Source organism: Penicillium pulvis (genome assembly GCF_028828015.1).
Source record: "Penicillium pulvis strain IBT 33274 chromosome Unknown contig_7_segment1_segment0, whole genome shotgun sequence".
NCBI lineage: Eukaryota > Fungi > Ascomycota > Eurotiomycetes > Eurotiales > Aspergillaceae > Penicillium > Penicillium pulvis.
In genome coordinates, this window is record NW_026643079.1 from 1,927,759 (window position 1) to 1,940,571 (window position 12,813).

Genomic DNA, 12,813 nt, shown 5'->3' on the forward strand with positions numbered 1-12,813 from the left:
CAAAATTGCTCGAGCCACAGCCCTGTGGCTGGTGGCTTATGTAAGGACCCACCGCGCATACAGCTCCCAGCACTTGACAGTGTACGTAGATTAAGTCGACCTTATTCTAATCACCACTTCTCACTCGCCGCAATGGAGGGCCTCTTCTTCAATGTGAATTCTGGGTATGCGTGTCTCTGTCTCAATATGATAGTTGCTTATTAACCTGCTTTTCCCAGATACGTCGAGGGCATTTGTCGAGGGTATCGGAACAGCCTTCTGAGCGGCCAGAACTACTCCAACTTAACGCAATGCGAGACCATTGATGGTATCTAAACCCCACCACTAGTATCAGCATCGGTCGTTTCTAACGTAAAAATTCCTGGCAGATGTCAAGCTCCAACTGGGCCCAGCCTATGGCGATTTCCTCGCCTCCCTCCCCCCGAACCCCTCCACCTCCGCCCTCGCTGGCAGGATGACAGACAAGCTGGTGTCGGAGTTCCGATACCTGATCGCACAGTCCACTGGCGCAACCGCCAAATTCCTTCAGTACCTCACCTATGGCTACATGATCGATAACATTGCCCTTCTGATCACCGGAACTCTGCATGAGCGCGACACCCGAGAACTCCTGGAGCGATGCCACCCGCTCGGCTGGTTCGAGACCTTGCCCGTGCTGTGCGTTGCAACCAACATTGAGGAACTTTACAACTCCGTCCTGATTGAGACCCCGCTGGCCCCTTTCTTCAAGGGTAGTCTAAGCCACCAGGATCTGGACGAGCTGAACATCGAGATCGTCCGCAACACTCTGTACAAGAACTACCTCGAGGACTTCTATAAGTTTGTCAACACCGACTCAGACTTCTCGGGCCCAACTCAGGAGGTCATGTCGGAGATTCTGCAGTTTGAGGCCGATCGCCGCTCCATTAATATTACCCTCAACTCCTTTGGCACTGAGTTGTCCAAGCAAGAGCGGAGGAAGTTGTACCCGGAATTCGGAAAGCTTTACCCCGAGGGTAGCTTGATGCTGTCTCGGGCAGATGATGTCGAGGGTGTGGCTCTGGCTGTGAGCGCTGTTGCAGACTACAAGACCTTCTTTGATGCGGTGGGTCTGAACCAGGGTGGCGGTATGGGCGGCATGGGTGGCAACGATGGAAAGAGCCTTGAGGATCTTTTCTACCAGAAGGAGATGGACATGTCCAAGTTGGTGTTCACCCGTCAATTCACCCCGGCGGTGGTGTACGGGTGGTTGAAGCTGAAGGAACAGGTAAGGGCTCCTTCCAAAAGGCACATGCAAGATTCACCGCTAATATATACTAGGAAATCCGGAACGTTACCTGGATCTCGGAGTGCATTGCACAGAACCAGAAGGAGAGAATCGGTAACTTCATCTCCGTCTTCTAGACTTCGATATTATGACCTTGTTCTTCCCTGTCTACTTCTCCTGTATTTACCCCATTGGGCTGCATGATTTGGCTTTGCAGCCATTTCCGTTGTATCGAGTACCCAGTCCGTTTCTTATCCCTCAGTATTCAAGTGAGCGCATCGCCCGAACCGGGCAAATGGCCACTGGTTTCGGTTTTTCTCGTTTTTCTCGACTTCTTTCCACCCACTGAGGCGTTTGGCAATTTCGTGATCTCTCTGTGTAATAGAGCAAAATTCATCGGGTCAGATGAACACATGGTAAACACTCCTAGCAACTTTTTATCTATTGTAGTAGCTGTCCAGGTGCCTGACACTACATTTATGTATAGTGTATGGCCTCGAAATGTACAAATATACAGATTTCATGATTCAGGTGCAAAATTTTTAGGTCATCAAGTAGCTGCATTCGTGGACATTCTACTGTTATTTCCATGAACCGATCCAGAATTGAAGTAAAAAGATGGGAAGTCAGTCAACGTAAAACTTGAACAAGGTTCCAAGGTTTGTAACACAACCGGACGAGGCGAGCCATTGATCTGTACGTTTCGTGGTCAGACATTCGTGGAATCTGTACGTTTCGTGATCAGACAATATAATGGATATACCGCATGCAGCTACAACTGGATACATATGGAAGATAAGACAAATCACATAAACACCATTTTGGTCGATTTCATCATATGTGCAAGGTGGCAATGGCCATGATAGCTAGGCAAACATAAAGGTCGAATAGAACAAGCCGCGAGAAGCAAGACAATAATCAAATACAAGGCTGTCTCGGGCAAGACTACTCTGACCATGGATTCTATATAGGAATGGAGGATGGTGCAGGGAACACCGAAGAGTAAAACCAAAAAAAAAAAAAAAAAAAACGTCTTCACATCAGCAACGCCAGGTAGATTGACTCATATTCATTTAAATTGCCAGACTTGACAAATCCAGCCATGATTTTTTTGGTATTTGCATTTTCCAAATCAGAGAGGGAAACGTTGCTCGCAATCAATCATACTGGAACAAGACACTGATACTCTCACCGTGGTGGACACGACGGATAGCCTGCATTGAGCGGTCAGCAAGGTCCGGGCGCATAAGACAAATAGCACTTACCTCGGCGAAAACGTGGCCAACCTCTAGGACCTCCAGCTTCGGGCATCGGCGCAGGTGGTCGTTCTGCTCCACGCTGTTGGTCACAACCACCTTGTCAAGGGCGCTGGCGTTGATACGCTCGATAGCATCACCGCTCAAGATACCGTGGGTCACCAGGGCGTAGACCTTGGAGGCACCCTCCTTCTTCAAGAGCTTGGCTGCTCGGGTAATTGTATTGGAGGTATCTGCCAAGTCATCGATCAGGATAGCTATCCGGTCGCGAACGTCGCCGACCAACATCATGGTCGCATTCTGGCGGTCTGTGATCTTTGTGGGGCGGCGCTCCTGCAGGGATTGTCAGAATATCCCAAATGGGAAACTAGCTTGAAAAAGGTTAGGGAGAAAATAAATTAGAAGATACTAACCTTGTGGATGAGAGCGAATTCCATTCCCATCTGGTCAGCAATGGCTGTCGCACGCTTGGCACCACCCGCATCGGGGCTGACAATGACGGCCTGCTTGTGGTTGGGAATGTTACGCTGGATGTAGCTCTTCAGAAGGGGACGTCCATAAAGGTTGTCCACGGGAATATCAAAGAATCCCTGGTACTGGGGGTCGTGCAAATCCATGGTAATAATGTGATCCGCGCCGGCGCACGTCAGCAGGTCAGCCACCAGGGTGCCTGCTTGCGCAACCCACTGCTTGTAGCCAGGACGTGGCTGGAAAGCGTTAATCTTCGAAGCAGCCGAAGAAGAGTTGCTGGTAGACTCCTCAAGGGCGGCACTGGTCGCCAGAGACTTGAGAGAGTCATTGGTATCAGCCCGGGGGAGTGCGTTTCCGGAAGCAGGGCGGCGCTTCACGGGGCTGCCATTGTGCTCCTCGATCTGAGCCTTGGCAAGGCTCTTCTGGAGGTTGTCGATGCCGTTCATCAGACCCAGGCCCTCAGGCTTACCGGGGCCGGGAGTGGAAGGAGTGCTCTCGAAGGTGTAGCCATTGTTGGGCTTGGTCGGAACGGAAGACTTGACGAGAGGGGCTCCCGCCTTGTCGTAGGGGATATCACTTTGGCGGGAGTAAGGGAAAAGAGGAAGGACGGCGGTCACCCGACGGGCCGAGGCCGTCTTACAGGCGGAGATGGTGATGAGGAGCTCGAGAAGGTGGTCGTTGACCTTACCACCTCCGGATTGAATAATGTAGACGTCCTTTTCACGAACGGATTCTTGGATCTCGACACGAGTCTCACCCACAGCGAACTTGGACAGCAGCACCTCCGCCGGAGGGAGTCCCAGTACGCTGCAAATGGTCTCGGTCAACTGCGGGTGGGATGTACCCCCGATGACGACTAGATTGCGAACCATCTTGTTTGATGAGTCTGATTTAGGATCGTAAGAAATGTTGGAAGGGAAGGGGAGGAGGGAGTTGGGTGTGGAGGTCGTGGAATCTGGAGAGACGGAAAATCTGTGGAGAGGCGAGACCGGTTCAGAGAAAAGCAAAGGAGAATGTGAAAACAGAATTCAAGAGTGGAGAGTCAAGCGACTACCTCATTTCGGAGAGACGGTGAGGTCAATGAATAGCCCGGACAATGGCCCGGAAGAAAAAAACGAATTGAAGCTCGTGTGAGTCCCGCGATAGAAAAAAAGCCTCTTTTGGAGAGTGGAACGGAGTCTTGGTCTCGGGTTGGCTGGAGAGTTGCTGGCCTCAGGCATTCAGGCGTCAACGGGGGCCGAAACAGGGATAGTGCGGGCAGAATGATCATAATGCATTTAGCCCCGCAGAAAGTCCCAACTTCGAACAGAAACGGCCGGCAAAACGCAAACTCGGGAGACGCCAGCAAATGGTCAGCAACCCAGGGATGTGGCTCCTCGGGCAAAACCGCTTTACAGCAATCCATTTTGAGCCGGTAAGATACAAAAGGCAATGCAAGAGAATCAAGTCCATAGAAAATATGAAATGAAGGAACCAGAATAAGAAATCCATTCGTGCACGCTCCCATGCTCCAAATCCGTTGATAATTTGATATGAAAAACACCGACCATTTGAAAAAAACTGTCCCACACAATATACATAGGAAGAATGTTCCGTTCTAGTCACCGGTTCCAACCTCCCTATATAATGAGTTAGTATAGATCACAAGGGTGAATGGCCGGAGAAAGGGGAGTAAGTAAGCTCACAAGTCAAGTTGTACCCCATTGCTCACTCCATAGTCCTCCAGCGTCAGCTGATCCTTGAATGGGCGTTCGCCTTGACGTTTCAATAGAATTTCATGTGGCTCTCGACCGATACGAGCAGCCACCTGGGCTTTGAAGAGCTCTGGATAGAAATGAGGTTAATTGTAATCCAGCAAGCTTCACCGCGGAAAAAACATACTGATCGGATCTGAGGCCAAGCATGGAATCTCAGCCTTGGTACCCAAACGATCATTGACATGGACAATAATCATGGGCTCAGACGACTGTGGCACAACTGGCTTCTTCTTCTTTTTCTCCTTCTTGTCCTTCTTCTCCACACGATCTTCCCGCGGAGCATCGCGCTCATCCCGTCGTTGGTCGCGGTCGCGGTCACGGTCCTGGTCCCGGCTGCGATCTCCGTAGCGGTCGCCATCACGATCTCGGCGGGGAGATCTTGGGCGCTCATCTCTGTCTCGGTATCCGCGGTCTAGTCTGCGCTCTTCGCCGCGGGTATCGTCGTCGCGACGCTTTTCTTTCCATCGAAAGCCCCCCGTCTTCTTGGGTCGGGATCTATCGCCGTCTCGTCGGCTGGGAGACCGACTTCTGGCTCTGTCACCCATGATGGATGAGTTGGGAGAAAGAGAGCAGAGGGTTGATGTCCGACAAACCAGTCGCGATCACAACGGAAAGAAGAGAGGGCTGTAGCTTCACGTGATCCAGATACGGGGGAGATGCAGTGAGCTAGTCCGTAACGGGTCTAGTGTGTTGGTGCTGGGACTTGGAGCTTTTGCCCCGTGAATCGTAGATAACAATTGTCAATCTCGAGAGCTCATTGAGCCTGTCTACAATCACCAAGGGCGCTTTGGACTGTATCGCGCGCCTCCACATTCACAATGCCCGGTCAACTCCGAGTTCAACGGCCTTCTCCGACAACCGTTAGCTTCACGGTATCAAATGCGCCGCGCCGCTCCAATTCCCCCGCGAAGATCCTCTTCGGTTTCCAGATCTTGCTACGGGTAATTCTTTTCTGCTGCGTCATCATTGTTGCCCTAGCGCGATTAAGGCACTTCTCGTTTCAAGCAGATGGCGGCTTTATATCCTGGCCAGCCATATGGGCGAGCCCCCTTGGGTTTTATGTCTGTCAGCAAGTGGACACATACAACCCGTGGGCTGTGGCAGCGGTAAGCACTTTAGTGGTCTATGGGGTTTTCAGGAGAGAATATACCGGTATGGCTTTCTCATTCACATGCCATTTTATGTACTCCCGCTGATCGTTGATGTAGAGGAATCGCTCCTGGTTATTCGGGGTTTCGGTATCCAAACTTCTACCTCATCTTCGACCTACCTGTCGTCAGCCGCTACAAGATTCATTCCCACAACACAAATTCAAGACATCGTCATCCACGAGGCCTTCAAGGGCTTCGAAGTCCGATTTTACCTGGTTGTGATTGTGGAGGGTGAGCAGGATGTCTTGGTGGTCTTTCCGGTAAATTATCTCCTTCCTGTCACCGTTATCACGCTAACTCTACCGATCGTTAGCATCTACTACCCAAAAGAGAGATCCTTGAAGAAGTCTGGAGAGGCTCTCGGCGTTGTCTCTATGATGCAAAATCTTGATTCACAGAAGCAGGGCAATCTATATAATTTAATGCTATGATCGATATGAGTATGTACTTCTTTCTCTCTCATGCTTCTTCTTTCTTTGTTTCAGCCTCTTCTTTGAGTGCCAGTTTCCGCTGCTTGGCTGCTAGCCACTTGGCATTTTGCACCTCGACAAGCTCTGTTCTTCCCTTCTGGAAAACTGGCAGGTACTTGCCTCCGATGCGATGGTCGTTGTCTCCAAGCCATATCTTCGCACCTCGGCTGCTTTTCTTGCCCGTTCCATTCTTGCCTTCCATGTCCTTGATAACAGTCAAGTCACCCTGGCTAACAGTCAAATCCAGCAGTGCTCCGGCCAAGATCTCATCAATCTTGCGCTGTCTCCAAACTGTCCACAGCCCATCAATCACACCCTTCATGCCAAACTTGTTATCACCTTTGGCACTTCGGCTCTTGTTAAGCCGTTCATCGCCAGCATAAACCCAGTTCAGAGAATCATCGCGACTTCCAGAGTTCAAGTCTGGGAAAATGCAATCCCACAGAACGAGGGGTGCATCAGAGGCCATCTCATATGTCGGTTTGCGTGGGTTCGACTTCACGTCTAGCAGCTGAGGGACAATGGACGGAGACTCGAGTCCTTGTCCGACTAGGAAGAGGATCGCCACCATGTGTCGAACCTGGTGCCACAAAAATGCAGATCCATGCAGAGTGAAGGTGTAGACCTGAGGCGTCGTCGGTGGTGGAATCTCTGAGGAAAGCATGTCCACGTCATGCAGAACGTTTTCTTGCTGTTGGAACCCAGACTGGCCAACATATCCAAGAGGGTTGGTCTTCGGGTTCACGAACTCAATATCGGCGTGATAAATCTTACGTTCAAAGTTCTCGATCTGCTTGCTGGTATCCAGTTTGCAGAAGTTCCGGAAATCATGGGTTCCTTCGAAGTATTTCGCAGCTTCACGCATAGCTTCGATATCCAGCCATCCTTCACGGTATTTGGCACGATCTCCCTTGCCTTCATTCACAAGTTTCTCGAACCCAAAAGGACCCGGGGTAGGTGAGAATGCAGGCTGAGTGAAGAAGTACCGGTAGCGGCGCTCACGGCAGGAGAAACGGGCATCGAAACCAGGAGGGGGGTTAGGGCACCAAGCCAGTACCCGAATATCCTCCGGCAGCACTCTGTTCAGAACCTGAATATAGTTGATCTCATCCGCAACATCATCCCATTCTTGATCAACGGCTTCCTCCTCGACCTGCATTGCATCACCCTCTCCTTGTAAACCATCTCCGTTCGTGGCGGTAGCCTTCGGCTTTGGTCGCGTGCTCCGAACCCGGATACCAATGACCTGGCCAAAGGCGCTGACTCCACGATCTGTTCTCCCCGCCTTCGAGTAGTCACATCCATCCCAGAAAATCGAGTAAGGCCGCACGACCCGCGGGCCACCACCACTCGGCTCCTCAGCAGGACAGCTAGTCTCAGGAAGGATTAACTTCGTCCGTCGCAAAGCCTTCCACAATATTTCCTCGATCGTAGGCAGCGGTGTGCAATTGCCATTGGTATGCTCAAGCCCATTGTACCGTTGACCCAAGTAAGCGAACTTCAGCGCAATAAAACGCGTAGTGTATTTCGAGGCGTCAAATTCCCGCTCCGCCTTCAAGGGACGGTGAGGACCAGGCTTGTGCGTGATATCGGTATCTGGGGAGTGCACACGCTTCTTCTTCGCGAGATGTTCTTCGGGACTAGGCTCTGGGACTGGAATCGCGGGCTCGTGGACGTCGCTGGAGATCTGCGTTCCAGTAGGCGCGGAGGTGGTCTCTGTCGGGGCGGATGGTGTCTCTGTCGGCGCTGAATACTGTTTCGTTTGAGAGTGGAGTTGGCGCTCAAGTTCACTGATGCGCTTAATAAGGCTGATGTTGCTCCAGGTTGTATAGTCGGGGGTGCGGCCCTTTTCGCTCTGGGCCTTTTCCGTCATTTTTTGCGACGGGGCTTCGTGGTACTCGCGGAGAAATCGCGCTTGGGTCTGAAGTGAAGATTTTTGGAACCAGCGTGGTGGTGAGAATCTGCTTGGTCGTCTCCACATGCCCTTGAGGCAATTGGAGGTCAGATTGGCTCACTTGGTGGTGGTGTGGTGGGGGTGGTCGCAACTTAGAAATTTGGGCTCGTGGAGTATTTAACATTTTTTTGTAACATTGTACGTAAGTTACTGTATTGCCACATGGAAATTTTCCTATTATCAACTATTTGCGGTTCTTTTGTGTATTGAATCTAAATTAGCACTCACTGAATATTCCGAGGTGCCTACTGACCACTTGAAATGGATAATAATATTATGGGGGTCTGACTTAATGGAAATTTGTGAAAGCCTAGGGGCAATACGGGGAAGATTTATATCTCGGTGTAGATCCAATTGCCAACTCCGCAGCCAACCTTATCTTCGTACAACACCATTGCCACATCTTCTGATATGCTGTCATTCGAATGAATGGGATAACTGGAAAGAGCAATAAATCGATATCATGACAGAAGAATCATATCCAGAAGCCGACTCAACAGTAACTTTGTTACTCCTGGGCGATGCGGGCTGTGGAAAGTCCGTATTCTTATCGTGAGTCCGAATCTTCTCTTGTCTCTAGTCAGCAATATATGCCCTCGAAACAGTAATAACTATGCAAGATTATTGACCATTACCCAGACGCTTGAAGAGTGGCAAGAAGCTAGAGCCCTCGCAACCAAGCACCACCGATAGTGCATCCGAGACCTTGCGGGATAGCGACCAGCCGTTCACTTATGATATTCGATTTTCCAAAAAAGCCTTTACATTGGAACTCTATGACACAGCATGTCCTAACCAGCATTGGTCGACCCTCAGGCCCGACGTCGTTATTATAGCCTTTGATATCTCAAACCGGGATACATTGACAGGCTTGAAAGAGGTATGTCCAATTTGATGGCATTTCTATGCTTCGCTGCCGAAAACTGACTTCCTACAAAGTGGCGCAATGATATAATAAGGTATTTCCAACATGGTCGTGGAGAGCGAATTCCCGTGATGATGCTCGGCTTGAAAAGAGACCTGAGGGAGGAGGGCGAGGGGATCATCTACCCGCAAGAGGTGTGTGATATACGTTATACCTAACTGGCATTCTGCACTTGGCTCACTGATATCCTAGGCCTACCGTATCGCCCAGGAACTGCGCTGTGATAGGTATGCGGAATGTTCGGCTGTGACGGGGGAGTTGCTGCCAGAGACATTTGAAGACCTGGCAAGACTTGCGGGCATGTCAACCACGGAAAAAGGTGGGCAAACCGACGGGGCGTGCAATATTTTATGAACATATGCATACAAATGTATGCCTTAAATAGCCACTAAGAATCATGTTGATGTGGACCATTCTGGAGAGGGTCCAGGTTGACAGCTCTCTGCATGACGATCGGGCCTTTGGCATCTAGTATATTATCCAGGGATGTTACAGTCTTCGGGCAACTTAGTGTATACAAAACCTACAAGTCTACGCAATCGAGATGGACAATACCGAGCACAATCCTCTTCCAATTACTAGCATACAAACAGGGAGAAACCAAGGTAACGATTAAGTCCACCTTGTAGATTGACAGCACAGGGCTTTCCCCCAGTTGTAGAACACAACTGGATATCTTTCCCTCATAAGCGCCAGGTCAATGATTGACGTCGCTATTCCTCCCCGATGCAAAAACAAGATAATAAAAAAGAGTGCTGGTAAAATGAGACCACTGATGCAAAAAGGACTGGAGGGTTCCCTGTGAAAAGCTCTTTTTCTTCTGCTGTTTTTCAGTTTCTTTTTGGTTTGTTTTTTGAGACACTGATCAGAAACTAGGATAGACATGTCAAGGGATTTTGCGGGAGATGGTGTATTTTTCCATTATGTCAATGGATTTCGTAGGGAAAAGAACAAACAAGAGACCTGTGCCTCAATGGACACGGGAACCATCCCAATCATCCCGGATCACCATGGCTTTTTGAGTTTTGAGATCATACTTCCCCCCTTTCAACGGCTATCCTTGTCACTGCGGAGTGAATCTACCACTTGGCCTCAGTGGCGGGGGCGGCGGCGGCGGGCGCAGCGGGCTCAGCGGCCCACTCAGTGGTCTGCTGGGTGGAGCTGGCAGCCCAGTCGGCACCGTCAGCCTCCCAGGAGGTAGCACCGACAGCGGCGCTAGCGGCAGCGAAGGCAGTGCCGGGGGCACCAGCACCGGGAGCGTTCACATCCCAGTTGTCACCAGCGAAACCGGACTCAACGGCACCAGCACCGATCTCATCAGCACCGGGGGCCTTGGCCTCCTCGGCGACCTCCTTGTTCTCCTCGGCCTCGGGGTCGCGGTAGAAGTACAGGTCAACAACGGAGTCCCACTCGGTCTCGCGGGTAGCGAGGGTACCGCGGAGACGGAGGACCTCACGGGCGAGCATCCACCAGACAAGACCGATGGAGTGACGACCCTTGTTGTTGGTGGGGATGGCGACATCAACGAAGTCGGTGGGGGAGTCAGTGTCGCAGAGGGCAATGACGGGGATGTTGACGTAGCTGGCCTCCTTGATAGCCTGGGCGTCGGTGCGGGGGTCGGTGACGATGATGAGGCGGGGCTCCTTGAAAGAACGGGTGATGTAGTTGGTGAAGTTACCGGGGGTGAAACGACCGGCAATGGGGGTGGCACCGGTGTGGGCGGCGAACTTCAGGACAGCACGCTGGCCGTAGGGACGAGCGGAGATGACACAGACATCGGCGGGGTTGTCGATGGCGGCGATAATACGGGCAGCCAGGACGATCTTCTCCCTGTTCATTGCGCGCAAAAATTAGACATGCCATTCTCTCTTTCCTTTCCGTCTTCCACAATATATTCTGAATTCGGTTGTGCATACCAGGTCTTGCCAATGTTGATGACATTGACACCGTCGGGACGGGTCTTCCACAGGTAGGGCTCCATGTGCACCTGCAAGTTCTTGGAACCCAGGTGGGCCTGAGCAGCCAGGAGCATCTCAATGTCCTGGGGGGTAGGGTTGAAAACCGGGGGGAGCTGAGAGGGGGCCATGGTGGGCGATTGATGTATTGACGGATTGGAGGGATCAATCGTCTGGCTCTTGTCGTGGTGATGGAGGGAAAGAATCGAAGCCAAACCGCGAAAAGCACGCCTCACTCTCGGGAGAATTTCGCTTGCCGGTTGTGAGTTAGGGCTAGGGCTACACATGATTAAATAATCACAACTATACTTACATAATGCTCATGCCTGAGGCTTCAAGACCCAATACCAAAGTAGTTTAGCGTATCCAGACCGGGCCGCGTGATTTTCCTGACCAGAAGATCGATGCGAAGAACTTCGCAAGGTTGCCGACGGGGGTAATTGATAAGTATTAGTCCACCACCATGCCGCCGCGATTCTCAGCTCAGCCTTCCTGGAAGGCATTGGCCGGTATGTCACTTCTTCCAATCCTTCTTCCTGCTTTCAATCCTGAAGTTCTCAATTGCTTTGTTTCAATGCTAACACGCTTTTCTGAGCAGGTACGCTCTCCGGACAGAGCCCGGCCGCCGCATCGTTCAATGCGTCCCACGTCACTATCAGGGCAGCGTCTACCAAAGCCCCAACACAGAAGAGAAACGACTATTTCCGGGCTGCACAGGCTCGTCAGCGCAAGGCTGCCAATCTCTCCCGACAAAAAGTTCTCCAGGCTGAGCGGGACGCTTCGCTCGGTGACCCGGTGGAAAGCCAGGCCACACCTTTTATCCAAGAGATCCAAGCCATTTCAACTGGCTCTCAATCTTCGGCATCTAGTACCGGTATCAACTACTACTTGAAAGTGGACGATCTCAAAAGCGCGTTGGAGTTCTCTAAGGACCTGACCGAGCCCCTTCGGAATCCGGATCGTGACACAGCAGACCCCCATGCCGAAAAGGAAGCATCGGAAAAGCATGATGAAGCGCACCGCAATGCAGAAGAGGCTATGCAGCGCATTGTCGACCTCAACAATGGAAACACCAAGGACCGCATGCGATTGAACATACAGAAGTGCATCGAGGAGTTTGGACGACACAGCACCGATACCGTACTACCACCCAAGCCCGCTAGCGTGCCACACCAATCGGCCACAACCCACGCCGAGAAGGCTCCTCGTGTTGGTGTTGATACAGGCTCCCCCGAAGTTCAGGCCGCTATCTTGACAGTCAAGATCATGAACCTTTCTCGGCACCTGGAGACTGCCAACAAGGATAAGCACAACAAGCGCAACTTGCAGTTGTTGGTTCACAAGCGGCAAAAGCTGCTCCGTTATGTCCGGCAGAAGGAGCGTGGCGGTCCCAGATGGCAGAACTTGATGGAGAAACTGGGTCTATCAGAGGCTGCATGGAAAGGGGAGATTGCTTTGTAGGGGAACTCTGATGGCACAATGGGAATGTATTATTTTAAAAAACTTGGCCCACCTTGAGTGTTGGATTGAGCATCAGCGTGTTTCTTTAGATCGACTGGATCTATGGGATTTAGTGGGTCTACTGTCTGGACCTGGATTTCCAGAACTCCTGTGTTTGAGAGTGACTG

The 12,813-nt window shown here is 51.3% G+C and overlaps 8 protein-coding genes across 8 annotated transcripts; 4 read left to right on the forward strand and 4 right to left on the reverse strand.

The window, feature by feature from the left end:
- Window positions 1-132: 132 nt before the first annotated feature.
- Window positions 133-1,383, forward strand: N7503_008683 (H(+)-transporting V0 sector ATPase subunit d; the record flags this gene model as incomplete). The annotated part of the gene is made up of 4 exons (XM_057068230.1): window positions 133-164; window positions 219-307; window positions 369-1,246; window positions 1,300-1,383. 4 exons carry the CDS (start codon window positions 133-135, stop codon window positions 1,381-1,383), a joined length of 1,083 nt encoding a protein of 360 aa, XP_056919085.1.
- A 1,020-nt stretch (window positions 1,384-2,403) lies between these two features.
- On the reverse strand, window positions 2,404-3,845 carry N7503_008684 (ribose phosphate diphosphokinase subunit PRS5; the record flags this gene model as incomplete). Its single annotated transcript, XM_057068231.1, has 3 exons — window positions 2,404-2,460; window positions 2,512-2,835; window positions 2,916-3,845. The coding sequence occupies 3 exons, from the start codon at window positions 3,843-3,845 to the stop codon at window positions 2,404-2,406; spliced, it is 1,311 nt and encodes a 436-aa protein (XP_056919086.1).
- A 661-nt stretch (window positions 3,846-4,506) lies between these two features.
- On the reverse strand, window positions 4,507-5,339 carry N7503_008685 (ubiquitin-like protein HUB1). The gene is made up of 3 exons (XM_057068232.1): window positions 4,855-5,339; window positions 4,659-4,797; window positions 4,507-4,592 (listed from the first exon to the last, which is right to left on the reverse strand). The coding sequence occupies exons 1-3, from the start codon at window positions 5,273-5,275 to the stop codon at window positions 4,571-4,573; spliced, it is 582 nt and encodes a 193-aa protein (XP_056919087.1). The 5' UTR covers window positions 5,276-5,339; the 3' UTR covers window positions 4,507-4,570.
- Window positions 5,340-5,548: 209 nt separating this feature from the next.
- N7503_008686 (PIG-H family GPI synthesis protein) lies at window positions 5,549-6,312 on the forward strand (the record flags this gene model as incomplete). Its single annotated transcript, XM_057068233.1, has 2 exons — window positions 5,549-5,882; window positions 5,939-6,312. 2 exons carry the CDS (start codon window positions 5,549-5,551, stop codon window positions 6,310-6,312), a joined length of 708 nt encoding a protein of 235 aa, XP_056919088.1.
- A 28-nt stretch (window positions 6,313-6,340) lies between these two features.
- On the reverse strand, window positions 6,341-8,224 carry N7503_008687 (pseudouridine synthase DEG1; the record flags this gene model as incomplete). Its single annotated transcript, XM_057068234.1, has 1 exon — window positions 6,341-8,224. One exon carries the CDS (start codon window positions 8,222-8,224, stop codon window positions 6,341-6,343), a length of 1,884 nt encoding a protein of 627 aa, XP_056919089.1.
- A 544-nt stretch (window positions 8,225-8,768) lies between these two features.
- N7503_008688 (uncharacterized protein) lies at window positions 8,769-9,584 on the forward strand (the record flags this gene model as incomplete). Its single annotated transcript, XM_057068235.1, has 4 exons — window positions 8,769-8,857; window positions 8,945-9,185; window positions 9,245-9,364; window positions 9,423-9,584. 4 exons carry the CDS (start codon window positions 8,769-8,771, stop codon window positions 9,582-9,584), a joined length of 612 nt encoding a protein of 203 aa, XP_056919090.1.
- Window positions 9,585-10,309: 725 nt separating this feature from the next.
- Window positions 10,310-11,316, reverse strand: rps0 (40S ribosomal protein uS2; the record flags this gene model as incomplete). The annotated part of the gene is made up of 2 exons (XM_057068236.1): window positions 10,310-11,060; window positions 11,147-11,316. The coding sequence occupies 2 exons, from the start codon at window positions 11,314-11,316 to the stop codon at window positions 10,310-10,312; spliced, it is 921 nt and encodes a 306-aa protein (XP_056919091.1).
- A 299-nt stretch (window positions 11,317-11,615) lies between these two features.
- N7503_008690 (mitochondrial 37S ribosomal protein uS15m) lies at window positions 11,616-12,646 on the forward strand (the record flags this gene model as incomplete). Its single annotated transcript, XM_057068237.1, has 2 exons — window positions 11,616-11,694; window positions 11,784-12,646. The coding sequence occupies exons 1-2, from the start codon at window positions 11,649-11,651 to the stop codon at window positions 12,644-12,646; spliced, it is 909 nt and encodes a 302-aa protein (XP_056919092.1). The 5' UTR covers window positions 11,616-11,648.
- Between the last annotated feature and the right edge of the window lie 167 nt (window positions 12,647-12,813).